At 51.5% G+C, this 14,357-nt stretch overlaps 1 protein-coding gene across 1 annotated transcript in view; it reads left to right on the top strand.

The window, feature by feature from the left end:
- The window catches only part of HIVEP3 (HIVEP zinc finger 3), a 252,550-nt gene that overhangs the window by 202,049 nt on the left and 36,144 nt on the right, over positions 1-14,357 (top strand). Inside the window, exon 7 of the mRNA XM_063418863.1 lies at positions 3,112-3,257. Within this exon, the coding sequence (XP_063274933.1) occupies positions 3,112-3,257 (146 nt within the window). The remainder of the gene's footprint in view (positions 1-3,111; positions 3,258-14,357) is intronic.

Raw genomic sequence — 14,357 nt, 5'->3', positions numbered from 1 at the left:
TATGTCTTAAAATACACAGTAGAGTCGCTTTGATTCAATAAATCTTTATTTCTATTCAGCATTTCCATCACTCTCCTGCAGAAATCCAAGAGACAGATTTCTAGGGACGCAGGGGCAGATAATTACCTGAGCAGTGCAATAACCACGCTGAGATTTATGCACTATTTTTCCAAGGGTTTTATCTGAGTGGTGCCGTAGCATCCTCAATTTCAACCCCTAAAGGAAGTGCCTGTGCTGCTCTGAGCTCTGCTCTTTGCCATGGTGCTAAAACCCACACCCAGTGTGTGTCCAGAGGTACGAGACCCTCCTGCCCTAAAGGGAAGGGTGAAACAGCAATGGTTCAGCCCTCACTCATCCAAATCCACATTTCACTGCATGCGTCTCCCCCAAAGCCCCCTAAACCCGCCCAACAAACCCCTCCAAGCTGTCTGGTGGTGCAGGCTCAGGTTCCCGTGGCACAGTCCTCAAAAGGAAGAGTTTGCCCTGCCCGGTTCACCTGGGAAACAGCAGCTCTCAAACCCAGCCCCCCTCCCCTCGTGGCTGGCAGAACCCCTGAGAACTGCAGTGGAGACAAATTGAATTCTTGCCAGGCACAGAACTAATTTGTGCTCAGTGGGAGTGAAATCCTCCGTGCGGTGTTTAAAACAAGCACGGCTGGCACGGGTGGGGAGGCAGCGGCTTCCAGGACGTGCAGCAGCAGTAGCATCACTCCAGGGCTGGGAGTCCAACCCTCAGCTCACTCTGCTCTGGCTCCTTCCCTTCAATATTCCCCCCTTTATGTAACTCCAGGTGGTCAGTGGATCTCCCAGGAGATGTAAAAAAAGCTCTGGTATTTTGTACAGTTATGCATGCAGCAAGCAGTAGTTCTGTATGTGCTGTCTCCGTCCTTGGCTTGGGGTTTAAATTTCCAGTGGGATTTGCTGAGCAGATGATTCTGGGGTTCTGGAGTGGCTGCGGGCTCCAGCGTGCATGTAGGGATGGCTGGTGACGCTGTACTGGGGCTTGCACACTCTGTAAATTCCAACAAGACTGTACAAGGGGATAGCAGTGACTGTATGACTTTGGCTCTCTGGTGCCTTTCATCTGTCAATGTTTTTGTGCTTTGGAAAGTTGCAATAAATAAACCTCGTGCTACATCTAGCAAGTCAATTGTTTTGTATTCCTCAGTAAACCTGGGAAGGTTGTCCCTAGCAGTGTTCTGAGCCCGTAGCTCCTATCAGGAGGTGAAGTCACAACGCTAAAAGTTTAATCTTTGAGGGTTCTGAGTGTCTCCTGCCGCTGATTTCTTCACTGTCATCTCCATGCCCAGAGTCACCAGCTCCAGACCATTCCTGCTGTTAAACGGTTCAAATGATTCCTGGCACTGTTCTGCCCCAGGCCTTTTGTCATTTCCTGGCACTTTTAGGGACATGGACCATTCCCAGGAGGCTTCTAGGACAGGTGTGTGGATGGTGTGAACAAGGGACAGACCTGGACAGAGAGCCTGGGTGCATTTAATGCTCTGAGCTGAGCTCCTGAAATTCCTGGACAAATCTGAAATGCCTGACCCCAGTTTTGCAGTCACTTTTGAGTGAGCGCATCCCTCCTCCTGCTGAGCATCCCGTGGCAGCTCCAGCAGCTCGGGGGCTGGTTCTACCCCACTGTTCTGTAGGTCTCTGTTGGAGCTGCTCACTCTGTGGCTCCCCTCAAAACCAGGGAGGACAAAGAGGCTCCACGGGGGTGATTCATCCCCTACAGACAAGGCTGAGGTGGGGCAGGTGACTCACCTGGGGAGCTGCCCCTCCTGCCAGCCAGAGCCAAGGGTGACCAGCTCTGCTTCAGGGGCTGCCTTCAGGCCAGAACTCCTCTAGAAACTGCTCTCAGGTGCCTGCAGCCTGTTTCCATAAATCACAGATCGTGTGAGGATATGGATCCAGGATCCTCATCCAGGATATGGATCCAAGATCCTCATCCAGGATACGGATCCAGGATCCTCATCCAGGACATGGATTCAGAGTTCAATGTCAGAGTTACTGTGTGAGAGGTGACCTGGGGGAAAGGCATCTGCTTTCCTTTCTCTGGAGACCCCTGGGTTTGTCCTGTTAGGCTGTAGGACACCAACATCCCAACATTTCATCCCAGGGATGGAGAGCTCTCCCTGGGTTTGTCCTGTTAGGCTGTAGCAGGGCAGTATCCCAGCATTTCTTTCCACATTGCAGAGTTCTCCCTGGGTCTCTCCCAGGATTTAGGATGTCCAAACATTTCATTCCAGGTGTGGAGAGCTCTTCCTGGGTTTTTCACAGGATTTAGGACATCCCAAAGCCTCATTCCAGGTGTGGGGAGCTCTCCCTCATCCCACCCAGACCCACAGAGGTGCCTTTGATGTCCATGCTATAACAAACAACACTCATCGTGTAGGTGAGGTGTCAGGGCATGACTTAAACCTTGGGCTAGACAAGCTTTAGACACAAAACCCCTCAACAAGTGGCAGTTTAACAGTGAAGAAGCAGATTTGGCCCTGGGAGCGTGTGGGGAGGTTGAGGATTCTTTTCTCCCGCAGGATTTGAGGCTCTCTCTGCGCTGTGCCCTTGGCAGCGGGGTTGCAGTGAGAGGAAATCACCCGGGAGCGCCGCCTGGCCAGTGATCCATGAGTCAGGCTGAGGCGGCTGAAATCCAAATTTGTGTGGATGTGTGTGAATGTGGGGGAAGCCCGGAGGTTCAGTGTACCAATTCCGCAGATGCCTCCTCTCCAGACCTCTCAGATGCGTGTTTCAGAGAGGATTATCCAGGGACAGAGGTCTGGGAACAGAGACCCCACACGCTCAGAGTCACCCCAGCCACCACACTTCTCCTCATCCTTCATTTTCCCAGAATGAAGATCCAGCAAGAGCTGGATAACCTGGAGGGAGCATTAAAAACCTTGTCAGGAGTCACAGTAAACACAACACAACCCTCAGGGCCCCAAACCCGGAAGCAAAGCCCTGTTTTTTGGGAGGGTGCCCCGATTCCAGCCCCTGGTGTTGGGAGCAGCGCCGGGGACGCTGCTGGCTCTGCTGGGGCTGTTTGCTCTGTGTCTGTCTGCCAGTGATTTTGTCTGTAATCATGGATTGTTTTGCTCTTTTGGGGAGATAGGTTCATTTGCCTTCGCTCCTTTCTAATGAAGGTCGAAAAGATATAACTAGAGCTGAGAAGGAAGAGGAGAAAAGGGGAAAATCAGAAGAAGAGGCTCTTGTGACCAAGCGAGGGGAGCCGGTGAGGATCAAGATCTTTGAAGGAGGGTGAGTGTCTCATTTTATTTCTCTTCCCGTGTCGCACACTTGTGTAGAGTTGTTACAATGATGGCAAGGTGCCACTGGAGGTGAGCAGATGGAGCTGGATTTCGGTTTATTTTCCACAGCCACTGTAAAAACTCAGCCCTCCAGACCTGGAGTGCAGTAATTTCCTATTTTTGAGCTGTCTTTAAGTCAGCAGTCACCTGGATCTCTTTTCTGAGTGCGTGGTTGAGAGAAGAGCACAAATCCATCTCGCAGCTGTCAGAGGTGCACTGTGCATTTCCTCAATCTTTCCAGAGCCTTCTCCTGAAAATGCTGTTCCTGATGGTTGTTCCCATTCTGGGCAGGTCTTTCCTGGCGCCTGGAAAAAAAAAAGAAGCATTTTGTTTGTGTGATTTCCATCCCACCAACCCAAATAACTCAAACCAGAATGGATGAAAGGCCTTAATTTGACGTGTACCTTAAACCTGGCTCCAGGTAATTCAGAGGGCGCCTCAGGAATTCAGCACTGGTCTAATGCTGCTGCTCATTTCTTTAAAAATTAAAAAAATAGCTCATAAGCAATGTGTCTGTGGGTTGCAATTAAAGATGATCCTTCCTGGGTGTTGCAGAGGGGGTCAAATTGGTGCAAGCAATTTCCAGCAGCATTTATCAGTTCTGCCCTTGCTGTTGGGTGGTCTTGGTTTCTGTGTGCTAGAAAAAGGCTTTCATTAGGCTGTGCTTGTTGTTTTTCTTCTGATACCAGATGAAATTTGCTTTTATTTTGAAATACCTCGTTAGCAGATGGTCAAACTAGCAAAGCAAGAGGGAAAAGCGGTGCTTTGGGACAGGAAAGCTGCTTGTTGCTCAGGAGAACTCAGCTCTGCTCTGGCCGTGGGCTCTGTGTGCCCGGCTCAGGTTTGGGGGATGCAAAGAACCCAAGGGGGCCAGGTCTGCCATGGCTGTGGCCTGACAGCACTCAGGGAGCAGCAGAGTGAGAGGATTGATGGCCTCAGTAAATCTCTGTCACCCTCCTGTAGCAGATGGGACCCATGGGACCCACTGGGACGGGTTTTATTCCCTTCAGTCCCATGGGACCCTCAGTTCCCCTGGGCTGGGCTGTCCCTGTGGCTCTTCAGGGGGACCCTTGCATCCCCTCCTGGCCCTGATTCAAGCATTAACACGTCTGAAAGTGCCCCTGCCCCTCCCAGAGCAGCTCAGGGGGTCCTCAGTGCTGTCCCCCGTGAGCAGCTGCATCCCCCCGTGCCATGCTCACTCAGGGGTGGCTTTGTCCCCGAGCCCAGCACAGCCGAGTGACACTGGGCTCTGTGCTGCTGTCAGGGCCTCTCAGGGCACGTTCCCTGCTTGCTGCCGTTCCCAGGATGGAATCTGAGAGCAGAGGGCTGGGGACACTCACTCCGTGTCCCTCTGCACAGTGGACACAAAGCAAAGCATCTTCTCCAAGGTGCTCCCTGCACCAGGGAAGGTGCCAGCCATCCTGAACCTGTGCTGGGGTTAATTCTAATTAAATTTTAATTGATGTTAATTTTGTGCTGGGTACCTGTAGCTCTGGCTGTGTCCCTCTGGATGTGACACGATGCCAAGCACTGCTGGGACACGTTACAGCCATGAATTCCATGTTTGGATTCCATGTCTGGATTCCGTGTCTGGATTCCATGTTCGGATTCCATGTTCGGATTCCATGTTTGGATTCCATGTCTGGATTCCGTGTTTGGATTCCATGTTTGGATTCCGTGTTTGGATTCCATGTCTGGATTCCGTGTTTGGATTCCATGTTTGGATTCCGTGTTTGGATTCCATGTCTGGATTCCGTGTTTGGATTCCATGTTTGGATTCCGTGTTTGGATTCCATGTCTGGATTCCGTGTTTGGATTCCATGTTTGGATTCCATCTCTGGATTCCATGTTTGGATTCCATGTTTGGATTCCATGTTTGGATTCCATGTTCGGATTCCATATCTGGATTCCATGTTTGGATTCCATGTTTGGATTCCATGTTTGGATTCTGTCTGGGTTCCGTGTCTGGGTTCCATGTCTGGGTTCCATGTTTGGATTCCATGTTTGGATTCCATGTCTGGGTTCCATGGCACTGCCCAGGCCCAGCAGGACAGGCTGTGCTCCCGAGCCGCTCCGTGTGCTCATTCCCACAAGGTTGCTCATGTTGGGGTGTTCAGCAGCCAGGACCTTTTCCTGCTGCCCTTCCCCAGGTGCCAGCCAGGACCTTTTCCTGCAGGTAAATCCACAGGCTGCCAAGCTCCCAAACGAATCAGGCTCCCATTCCTGGCCATCTCCTGGAAATGTTTTACACAAAATGCAGCCGTTTTCAAGACATTATTTCCCTCTGTTATTTTACGTTTTTTCCTCTTGCATCCCTTCCTGGCCCATTTCTTCCTTGACTCATTTTCCCCCCTATTTATTGGTTTCACACTGAATGGTGCTGGCCAGGCCCATCCTTCCAGGGGGATGCAGTTGGATTCAAAGCTTTTGGATCCATCCCATGCTTTGTTGTCTCAACCAAGGAGTGAGATTATAAAGAAATTCACAAAATGTGCACTTGCTGCAGCTCTTTTAGATCCTTCTTCCCCTCATTTTTTATTTCTTTGGAGCTCTTTTCTTTCTCTCTGCCATCTTCAACACTTTTCCTTCTGTAGAGTCTTCTGGCTTCCCCCATCCCATTCCTTTCCCCCTCTGCCACACTCCTCGGAGCACTTCCAGAACCATCTCTGAGATTTCTCCTGCTGCTCTCCAGCCTCACAGCTGGAACTTTATTCCTTGGCTTTCCAGGAAGACTGGAAAAGCCGAATTTCCTCTTTTCCCCATTCCCACTTGTTCAGGAAGGAACTGATGAACCCCCCAGAGCCCTGGGGGCAGCTTGGCTTCCCTCATCTCTCTTGGAGGTGTCTGGGCGTGGATGGTTCCTTTTCTTTTCCCCCTGGGAAGGGGTTTGTGTCCAGCATCTGGAGATTCCTTGAGCCTGGAGCTTCGTGCCTGGGTTTGGGGCTCAGTCCTTCCCTCCCCACTCCCTCCATGAAGGAGTTGTGGTGCCAGCAGGACGTGGCTGTGGCTGTTCCCAGCTCCTGGTGAGCTCCCAGCCCTTCCAGCGCTGGTCTCCTGATGGGAGGAGGCTCTGCAGACCCTTGGCAGAGTCTCTGCCTCCCTGGAAGCCTCAGGAGGGGCGTGCAAGGTCCTACCTCACCCTCTCCACATTAAACTGGGGGGCATCCCCGGGGTTTTCTGTTGACAGAACAAATTCCTCTTGGAGAGCAAGCCTCGAGGTCACCCCACGTGTAATTTCAGCCGCAGCTTTTTTGTTTGAAATCATGGGATTCTGTCAGGCTGGATCGATCCCTGCTCTGAGCAGATGGCCCCAGCCCTGGGCTGGGGGGGCTGGAGTCATTTAACACCCCAAGGATGGGCTGGGGGCTGCAGAGGCTCCTCAGGCTGCGTTTGGGAGCACCATTAAAGAGCCAGGTCAATGTCTGAGCTCCTCAAGGAGCCAATCCAAGATCCACGGGGCCTGTCCTGAGGGAGCTGTGGTGGTGTGGAGCAGGGAAGATGATCTCTGAAGGTCAGGCCGGCCAGCAGCGCTGCAGGAGGAGGCTGTGGCTCCTCGGTGTCACCTTCATCACCCCCCTGGGTGCCCATCCTGCAGTCTGACATGGTGAAACCAGAGATTGCCATCGACCTGCGGGGGCAGCGGGCTCCGGGCTGCTCTCGGGGCCTGCCCAGGGACCTGTCCCTGCTTGCTGCCCTTCCCAGGGTGGAATCTGAGAGCAGAGGGCTGGGGACGCTCAGTCCACGTCCTTCTGCTTCACAGCCCAGCCCTCTGTGCTGCGATGGGGAAAATCAGCTGGGTTGTTTAATTGATTAATTACAACCAATGAAAAAATCAGTACCAAGATATAGAAAGCTAAAAACCTTAACTGACCAAACCAGTGTATAGTGAAAACTACATTTTCTCTTTGGAAAACTCTTCCTCTTTTTCCTACTTTAGGAGAAAATAAACCACTTGTGGCTGTAATGTTATGATTGGAGACACAAATATCTGAGTTTCCCGGCATTCTCACCTTAAAAACATCTCCCTTCCTCACCACCCCATGGGAAAAATTCACACATCCACAAGAGGAACTTCTCACTTTCAGAGGGATGCTCAGGGTGGGGCTGTGCCCCAAAGGCTGTTTGTTTTGGAAGGAGCCCCTTGTCCCAGAGGCAGGGCTTGAGCACACACAGGACCAGGGGAGGAGGAATCCGAGGCACTTCCAGCTGCCCTGGGCACCAGGGAGAGCCATGTTTTATTTAACATAAAATATGGAATCAGGGATTATCCAGGGTAGGAAGGCACCACAAGGATCCTGGAGTCCAAGTCCTGGCCCTGCACAAAGGCCCCAAATTTACCTGCAAACCTGGCAGTGAACTCAGAGCCCCAGGGGAAATGGGGTCACACCTCTGGAGCAGAGCTGGAATCCCAGGATCCCAGAATGGTTTGTTTGGAAGCGACCTTAAATCCCCTCCAGTGCCAGCCCTGCCATGGCAGGGACCCCTCCCCCTGTCCCAGGCTGCTCCAGCCCCAGTGTCCAGCCTGGCCTTGGGCACTGCCAGGGATGCAGGGGCAGCCACAGCTGCTCTGGCAATTCCAGCCCAGCCCCTGCCCACCCTCACAGGGAACAATTCCTGCCCAATCTCCCAGCCAGCCCTGCCCTCTGGCACTGGAAGCCATTCCCTGGCTCCTGTCCCTGCAGCCCTTGTCCCCAGTCCCTCTGCAGCTCTCCTGGAGCCCCTTCAGGCCCTGCCAGGGCCTCTGAGCTCTCCCTGGAGCCTTCTCCTCTCCAGGGGAGCACCCCCAGCTCTCCCAGCCTGGATATTTTGCCCCATTCCTAGATATATGCAAACAATCCCTGTAATTTACATTTTTGAGTGAAAGGGGTTTTCCTGAGTCTGTTTGCTTTGCATGGCTGGGAGAATTTGGTGCTCAGACTTTTCCAGGAGTGCTGCTGGTGCCAGCCTGACCACTCAGCATCCACTGAAGCGTCCCCTGGGGCTTTGGTTGCTGGATTTCCCCCGTGCTGGGAAGTGCTGAGCAGGCACTGCTGCCCTCCTTTCAGGCAGCCCTGTGGCTGCAGAGCCCCCCTGGAATCTCAGAATCCCGGGATCACAGAATGGTTTGTCTTGGAAGGGACCTTAAAGCCCCTCTCATTCCAACTCCCCACCACGGGCAGGGCTGCCCCCCACCAAATCCCATCCTGGGTGTGCCAAGCTCTCCCTGGAACATCAGTTTAAAGCCTCAAGCATCAGCCTGTGCACTGGAGGTTATGCTGCCTCTGTAAACGATATTTTAATTAAAAAGTGGAGGTTTTGTGTGGAATTTTGGGTTGTTTTTCAGCCAGGATTTCATCAGTAGTACAGAGGAGGGGTTTTATGTCCCTCTGAGCCCCCCAGGGACAGCCCTGTTGCCCATCAGCTCCAAGTATTGACCCATCGTGGTGGGAAGAAGGAAGAGCCAACCCTGGACTGGGCAGAGCTCATCTGAACAAAGGCTGCTGGCAGCTCTGCAGAAAGGAGCCAGGCCCCATTTCCCTCCCAAAATTTGCTTTTCTGGTGGGTTCTCCATGGGCTTTGGGTGTAGCCTGAAGGGTTGTGAGGCTGCCACTCACCAGGATCCACCCTGGGTGCCAAGGAAATGTTCTGGAGCTGTGCCAGGGCAGGCTCAGGCTGCAGAGCAGGGAAAGGTTCTTCCCCCAGAGGTGCTGGCACTGCCCAGGCTCCCCAGGGAATGGGCACGGCCCCGAGGCTGCCACAGCTCCAGGAGCCTTTGGACAGCGCTGCAGGGATGCTCAGGGGGGATTGTTGGGGGGTCTGGATCAATGATCCCTGTGGCTCCCTCCCCACTCTGGATATTCCACAATTCTCGTAAAAGAACCCCAAGGTCTCTTTGAGCATCTTAAATTTGAGCTTTTTTTTTTTTTTTTAATAGCACAAGAAAACCACTTTTTCTGCCTAAAAACCTAATCCAAAGGAGACAAAACACAGAGTGGCAATTTAAGAAAGGAGAGACTTTTAAATTTTCCCAATGCTGACAAGATGAAAGGGGGAATTGTTTAAGAGGCAGCTCAGCTGCTTGAAAGATGCGTTCCTTAATAAGAGGAGAGAAAAACAGCAAGGAGAGAAAAATATTTGCAAAATGAAAGAAATCTGTGCTTTTTTGCTTTGGAAATCATTATGTTCTTACATTAAAATGTACTTAAAAGCCAATATGACAAAAAGCTTCAATTCCATAGGAAGTGAATGCTTTTTTTTCTCCCCCATAAAGCATCTTCATGAGAATTTGGATTTTTCTCATTAATTTTGGGTTTAGTTAAAAAGAAAATATTTTCTCTGGTAACTCAGGGAACAGTCAAAGTGAAAAATCAAAAATTTTTCCACTGGTTTGCCCAGCAAATCTTTTCTCGGATGGGGAGCTACAAGGTAGAGGTGGGAAAAATGCACTTGGAAGAGGAGGAGAGGCAGAAATTTAAATGTAGAGTCGGAGCAGCAGCAGCAAATCCAAGGTGTCGCTTGCTGGGCTCTGAGCTTGGACAGCTCAGCTGTGTGCTCTGTGTTCTCATGGGATCCCAGCCTGGTGCAGGGTGGAGGGAATTGAAATCCCCTCTCACCCCAGGGTGCTCCAAGCCCCATCCAGCCCGCCCTGGGCTGAGGTTTGTGTGGAGAGCTGGCAGAGGGAAGTGTGGGGTGTCTGTAGCACCACCACTGCCCCCAGCCGCCCCTCCTGCCCCCCAGCAGCTCCTGGAGGGGGAATTTTCATTAATACAGAAATAACCTGGGGTTGTTCACTTTAAAATGGGTTTAATTTCTGTGGAACCACAGCTGGAGCTTCAGGCATGACCCCAAATGTTACAAACAGAGTCCCAGACTGTGCTGGGTTGGGTTGGGTTGACTTGGGTTAGGTTGGGTTGGGTTGGGAGGAGCCCTAAGGATCTTCTCATCCCAGTGCCCTGCCCTGGGCAGGAAATGCAGTCGGAGCTCTGTGCTCGGAGCTCTGTATTTTTCTTTTTTAGGAAAATAATCTCTGAGCTGGTGCCTTTGGGAATGGACCTGAAGGGTCTGTGCAGAGCAGCTCAGCATCCCCCACGTCCAGCCCTCATCCTTTGGTGTCCCCTTAGGGACAGGGGTGTGAAAAACCCCACAAAACCCCACAAACCCTGCATGTTTGAGTCCCTCAGCACATCCATTCCTGCTCCATCCCAGCCCTTCGCTGGGTGGAAAAGGATTTTCCAGGCTCGTGCTGCTCCTGCTTTGGGTGCAGCGGGGCCTGGCCAGGCCCGGCTGGGGGGTGCAGGATGTCCCCCCGTGCCTTTCCTGTCACAGCAGCTGTGTTTGTGCCGAGCAGTTCCTGGACGAGCTGTTCCCGGCCTCCCCGGCAGCTCCCGGAGTGCTGGGAGCGGGGCTGGGGCTGCCGGGCTCCTGACTCACCAGGGCTCTCGGATAAACCCTGCTCCTCTCAGTGCTCCCATTTCCTGGGGTGTGAGGGGACACAAAACCTCCTGAGCTCTGCTGTGTTATGCCTTTAAAACATCTGAATATCCCTCGCTGGGAATTGTCAATGTTTCCTGGCCTGGACACCTCACTCGACAAACTGGGCTCATTCTGCAGATTGTTCCTGTTTTCCCAGGAAATCCAGCAAACTCAGAAGGATTTAGCTGAGGTTTTTGTCTGGTTTCCCTCATTATTTTTTCCCCGGTTCTTTTCCCTGACCCGTCCTCGTGGGTGCTAATTTCCCACAGCCAATTATTAAAAAATGTTGTCTCCAGCTTCCTGCCTGACCTCGTGTGGGATGCTCGAGTTTCTGCACAGATTTCCTTCCCCTCAAGAGCCCTGTGAGCATCCAAGCCCATGGGATTCCCCTGTGGTCCCTGGTGGAGGAGGAGCAGGAGGAGGAGGATGCTCTTCCTGAGCCGAGCATTTCCAGGGGTTTTCCCAGCATTTAACTCCACCACGGGTTTTATCTTCTCTCTGACAAGAATTCCCATTTGTTTCCAGCTCAAATCAAGAATTAATAACCGGGATCAGGCAGGAAAACGCCTTTGCTGCCTCTCCCAGGTGCCTGGGGTGCCTGGCTGGGTCCTGTGTCACCTTTGGGGAGTGAAGGATGCTCCAGTGCCAGCCTGAGCATGAAAGGAATTTCAAATCTGCTCATTATTGCGCTTTTTCCCAAGCAATTTCTTTGCTTGTGACACCTCACAGACCCAAGGGTCAGCCCCGGTGGGTGAAGGGGAGCAGCTCCTGCTCTGAGATGGGCACACAAGTGGGGGCCTGGGGAGGACAAGGCAGGATTTCCCTTCCTTCTGAGAGCAAGGAGGAATTCAGGGCCAAAGAGGGGGAAGGGAGCACTGCCTTGCTTGGGGGATCTCCCCCAGGCCTTGCCAGAGACCTGTGGCCCCCAAGCCCAGCCTGTCTCAGTCATTCCTTGGCAAAAAGAGGGGCAAAATCAAGGATGGCACGAGTGGTGTTGCATTTTTACACCTCCTGTCTCTCCTTGGGGCTGGTTAGATCATTCCCAGGCCTGGAGCTTTTGCTCTTTCCTGGACTTTTGTGTGAGTTGATCTCATTTTGGGGGTTTGCTTTGAAACCCCTAGTGCAGAACTCAGCGTCATTCCCTGCAGTGAGGCCGACGTTTTGCGGGTCTGGGAGGGGGAGAAGGGGAACTTGGGTGAGGGCCTGAGGATGGAACCTCAGTGCTGACATGATTTCTAAACCATTTTACAATTATAAATTATAAACCAAATGAATTTGGTTTCGATATAACTGAATTATAAACCAAAATGAACTAAGAACTCAGACTAGACTAGACTAGACTAGACTAGACTAGACTTAGACTAGAAGGTGCCCGTGGGTGTTCCAGGTCTCCAAACACAGAGCAGGGAGAAAATGTGGTGAGCTGGGAGCAAATGTGATGTCCAAGAGCAGCTGAGGGAAGAGACAGGAGCATTCCCAGAGCCTCGATCACACAGGTGAGGGGACTCTGCTGGAAAGGAGGAGGATTTATCAGCCAGACGATCCTGGCAGCTGGACAGGGATGGAGAGAGGCAGAAATTGGTGAGAAGGGAAGAGCTGCAATTGTGCAGCAGGAGAGGGACGGGCTGGAAGCTCTGAGCTGTCACAGTAAAGAGGGGGGAGTGGAATGGAGAGAAAAAAGGCTCGAGGTGCTGCCAGCAGAGGAGGGAACAAGGCTGAGGGTCAGAGCTGATCTCGGGGTTGGAAAATGCCAAACTCCCGGGAATGGCTGGATGCAGGTACCACCTAAAACCCTCCTGGTGTCTGAATTTCCAAGGGGCTACCCACCCTCACTTCCCCAGGAATAAATAAATATTCCCTGCAGGTTCAGACGCTTTCCTTTGCCAGGGGGTTGAAAATTCAAATGTAGAGGAGTTTGTGTGAAGCCCTGCAGCAAACCCGTGATCACCTGGGCTGCCCTTCCCCATCCAGGCCTGAGCCACGGGGGGACAGGGCCGAGAGTGTGCAGGGATGAGCTGTGCCTGCGAGCAGAGCACCCACGGGCTGGGCACAGCCCCAGCCCCGGGGCTGGCACTTCATCCACGCACTGACACAATCCCTGCTGTCAGTTCTGTGGAAAATCCGAGCAGGCAAACGGGTTTTGGTGGGTGGTTTTGGTTTTTTGTGTTTTTCTTGTTTGTTGTTGTTTTTTATTTGTTTTGTTTTGTTTTGTTTTGTTTTTGTTGGCTTTTTTGTTAGTTTTGTTTTTTGGGGGTTTTTTTGTTTGGTTTTTGGATTTTTTGGGGGGATTATTTTGGGTTTTTTTGGGGGGAGTGTTTTTTTGGTTTGGGTTGGGTTGGGTTTTTTGTGTGTGTATGTTTTTGGGGTTTTGTTTGTTTTGTTTTGGATTTTTTTGCTTTGGTTTTTGTTTTTGTTTTTTGTGGGGTTTTTTTTTGGTTTTGTTTTGGAGTTTTTTTGTGGGTTTTTTTGTTTGTTTGTGGTTTTGGGCTTTTTTTTGGGCTTTTGGATTTTTTGGTTTTTTTTTTTTTTAATCAGATTGACTCAGGATTCAGGCAGTTCTAAACATCTGCAGAGGCAGGCAGCCTCTCCTGTGCAGGGATGGGATTTCTGGAAACCCTTTAGTGGAGTCCAAGCCCTGTGCAATCAATCAGGAGGCTGCTGTTCAAACAGACGGACCCAGGGCCTGACACTCCCTCCGTGCCCCGTGGGGACAGGGCAGGGAGATGACTCTGAGAATGTCACTCTGAACTGGCTGCTGGGACTTCTTTTCCTGTCACTTTCTAATGGTGAAAATGATATTTTGGGGAGACAGCTCCCTGTGCGAGGCTGCTGTTGATCTGATTCCTGTTCGGTGTCTTTTTGGGGTCGTTTTTATTTATTTTAATGTTCCCAAATTTGGTTGGTTTTCAGTTCTCTTTAGCATGGGCTACCAGGGAGTCCTGGGGATGGCAGATGGGATGTGGAATTCTTGGGAATGATGGAAATGATAAAGGTCTGAGAGTAAAGTGTGGCTAAATCATGTTTTTTAAAAAATACATTAATTTGGGGATGTATTTCACTGGGAAATTTCACTATATATCACTGGGAGGGGAACATTTTCCCAGTTGCTCCCAGTTTGCAGCTGGAAGGGGAGCAGCTGTGAGCTGGTGGAACCGGAGCTCTGGAGGTTGTGGGTTTCACCCTGGGCTGCCCAGCCCGGGGAGTGCTGGAAGGAAGGAAGGAAAGGGAGATCACTGCTCCTCCTGGGACACTGCCGGCCTCGGAGAGGCTCCAGAGGCTCTGGGATGTGCCAGGAGCACATGGAGTGAGGAACCAACAGGGGCAGAAGCTGCTGCTGCTCAGAAATCCAGGGAATGGCTGGAGGCAAGGCTCCAACTTAGAGGCAGGACTGCAGATCTTTTTTTAATACCCCAAGTCGATTTACACTATTCAAAAAATATTCTTTTTTTTTAATATCCCAAGTCAATTTTCAGTATTTAAAAACTATTCTTTTCTCTTTTTTTTAGTGATGAAAAACCCCCTCCCCTTTAGTTTCAATCCTTTTTTTTCCAAGGAGGAGCTCCCCAGGGATGAGTGCTAGACAGATTCCTCCCAAACC

This window comes from Prinia subflava, chromosome 24 (genome assembly GCF_021018805.1).
Source record: "Prinia subflava isolate CZ2003 ecotype Zambia chromosome 24, Cam_Psub_1.2, whole genome shotgun sequence".
Taxonomy (NCBI): Eukaryota; Metazoa; Chordata; class Aves; order Passeriformes; family Cisticolidae; genus Prinia; species Prinia subflava.
The sequence above is the reverse complement of the archived record's forward strand: the minus strand, read 5'-3'. Positions and strand labels throughout refer to the sequence as shown.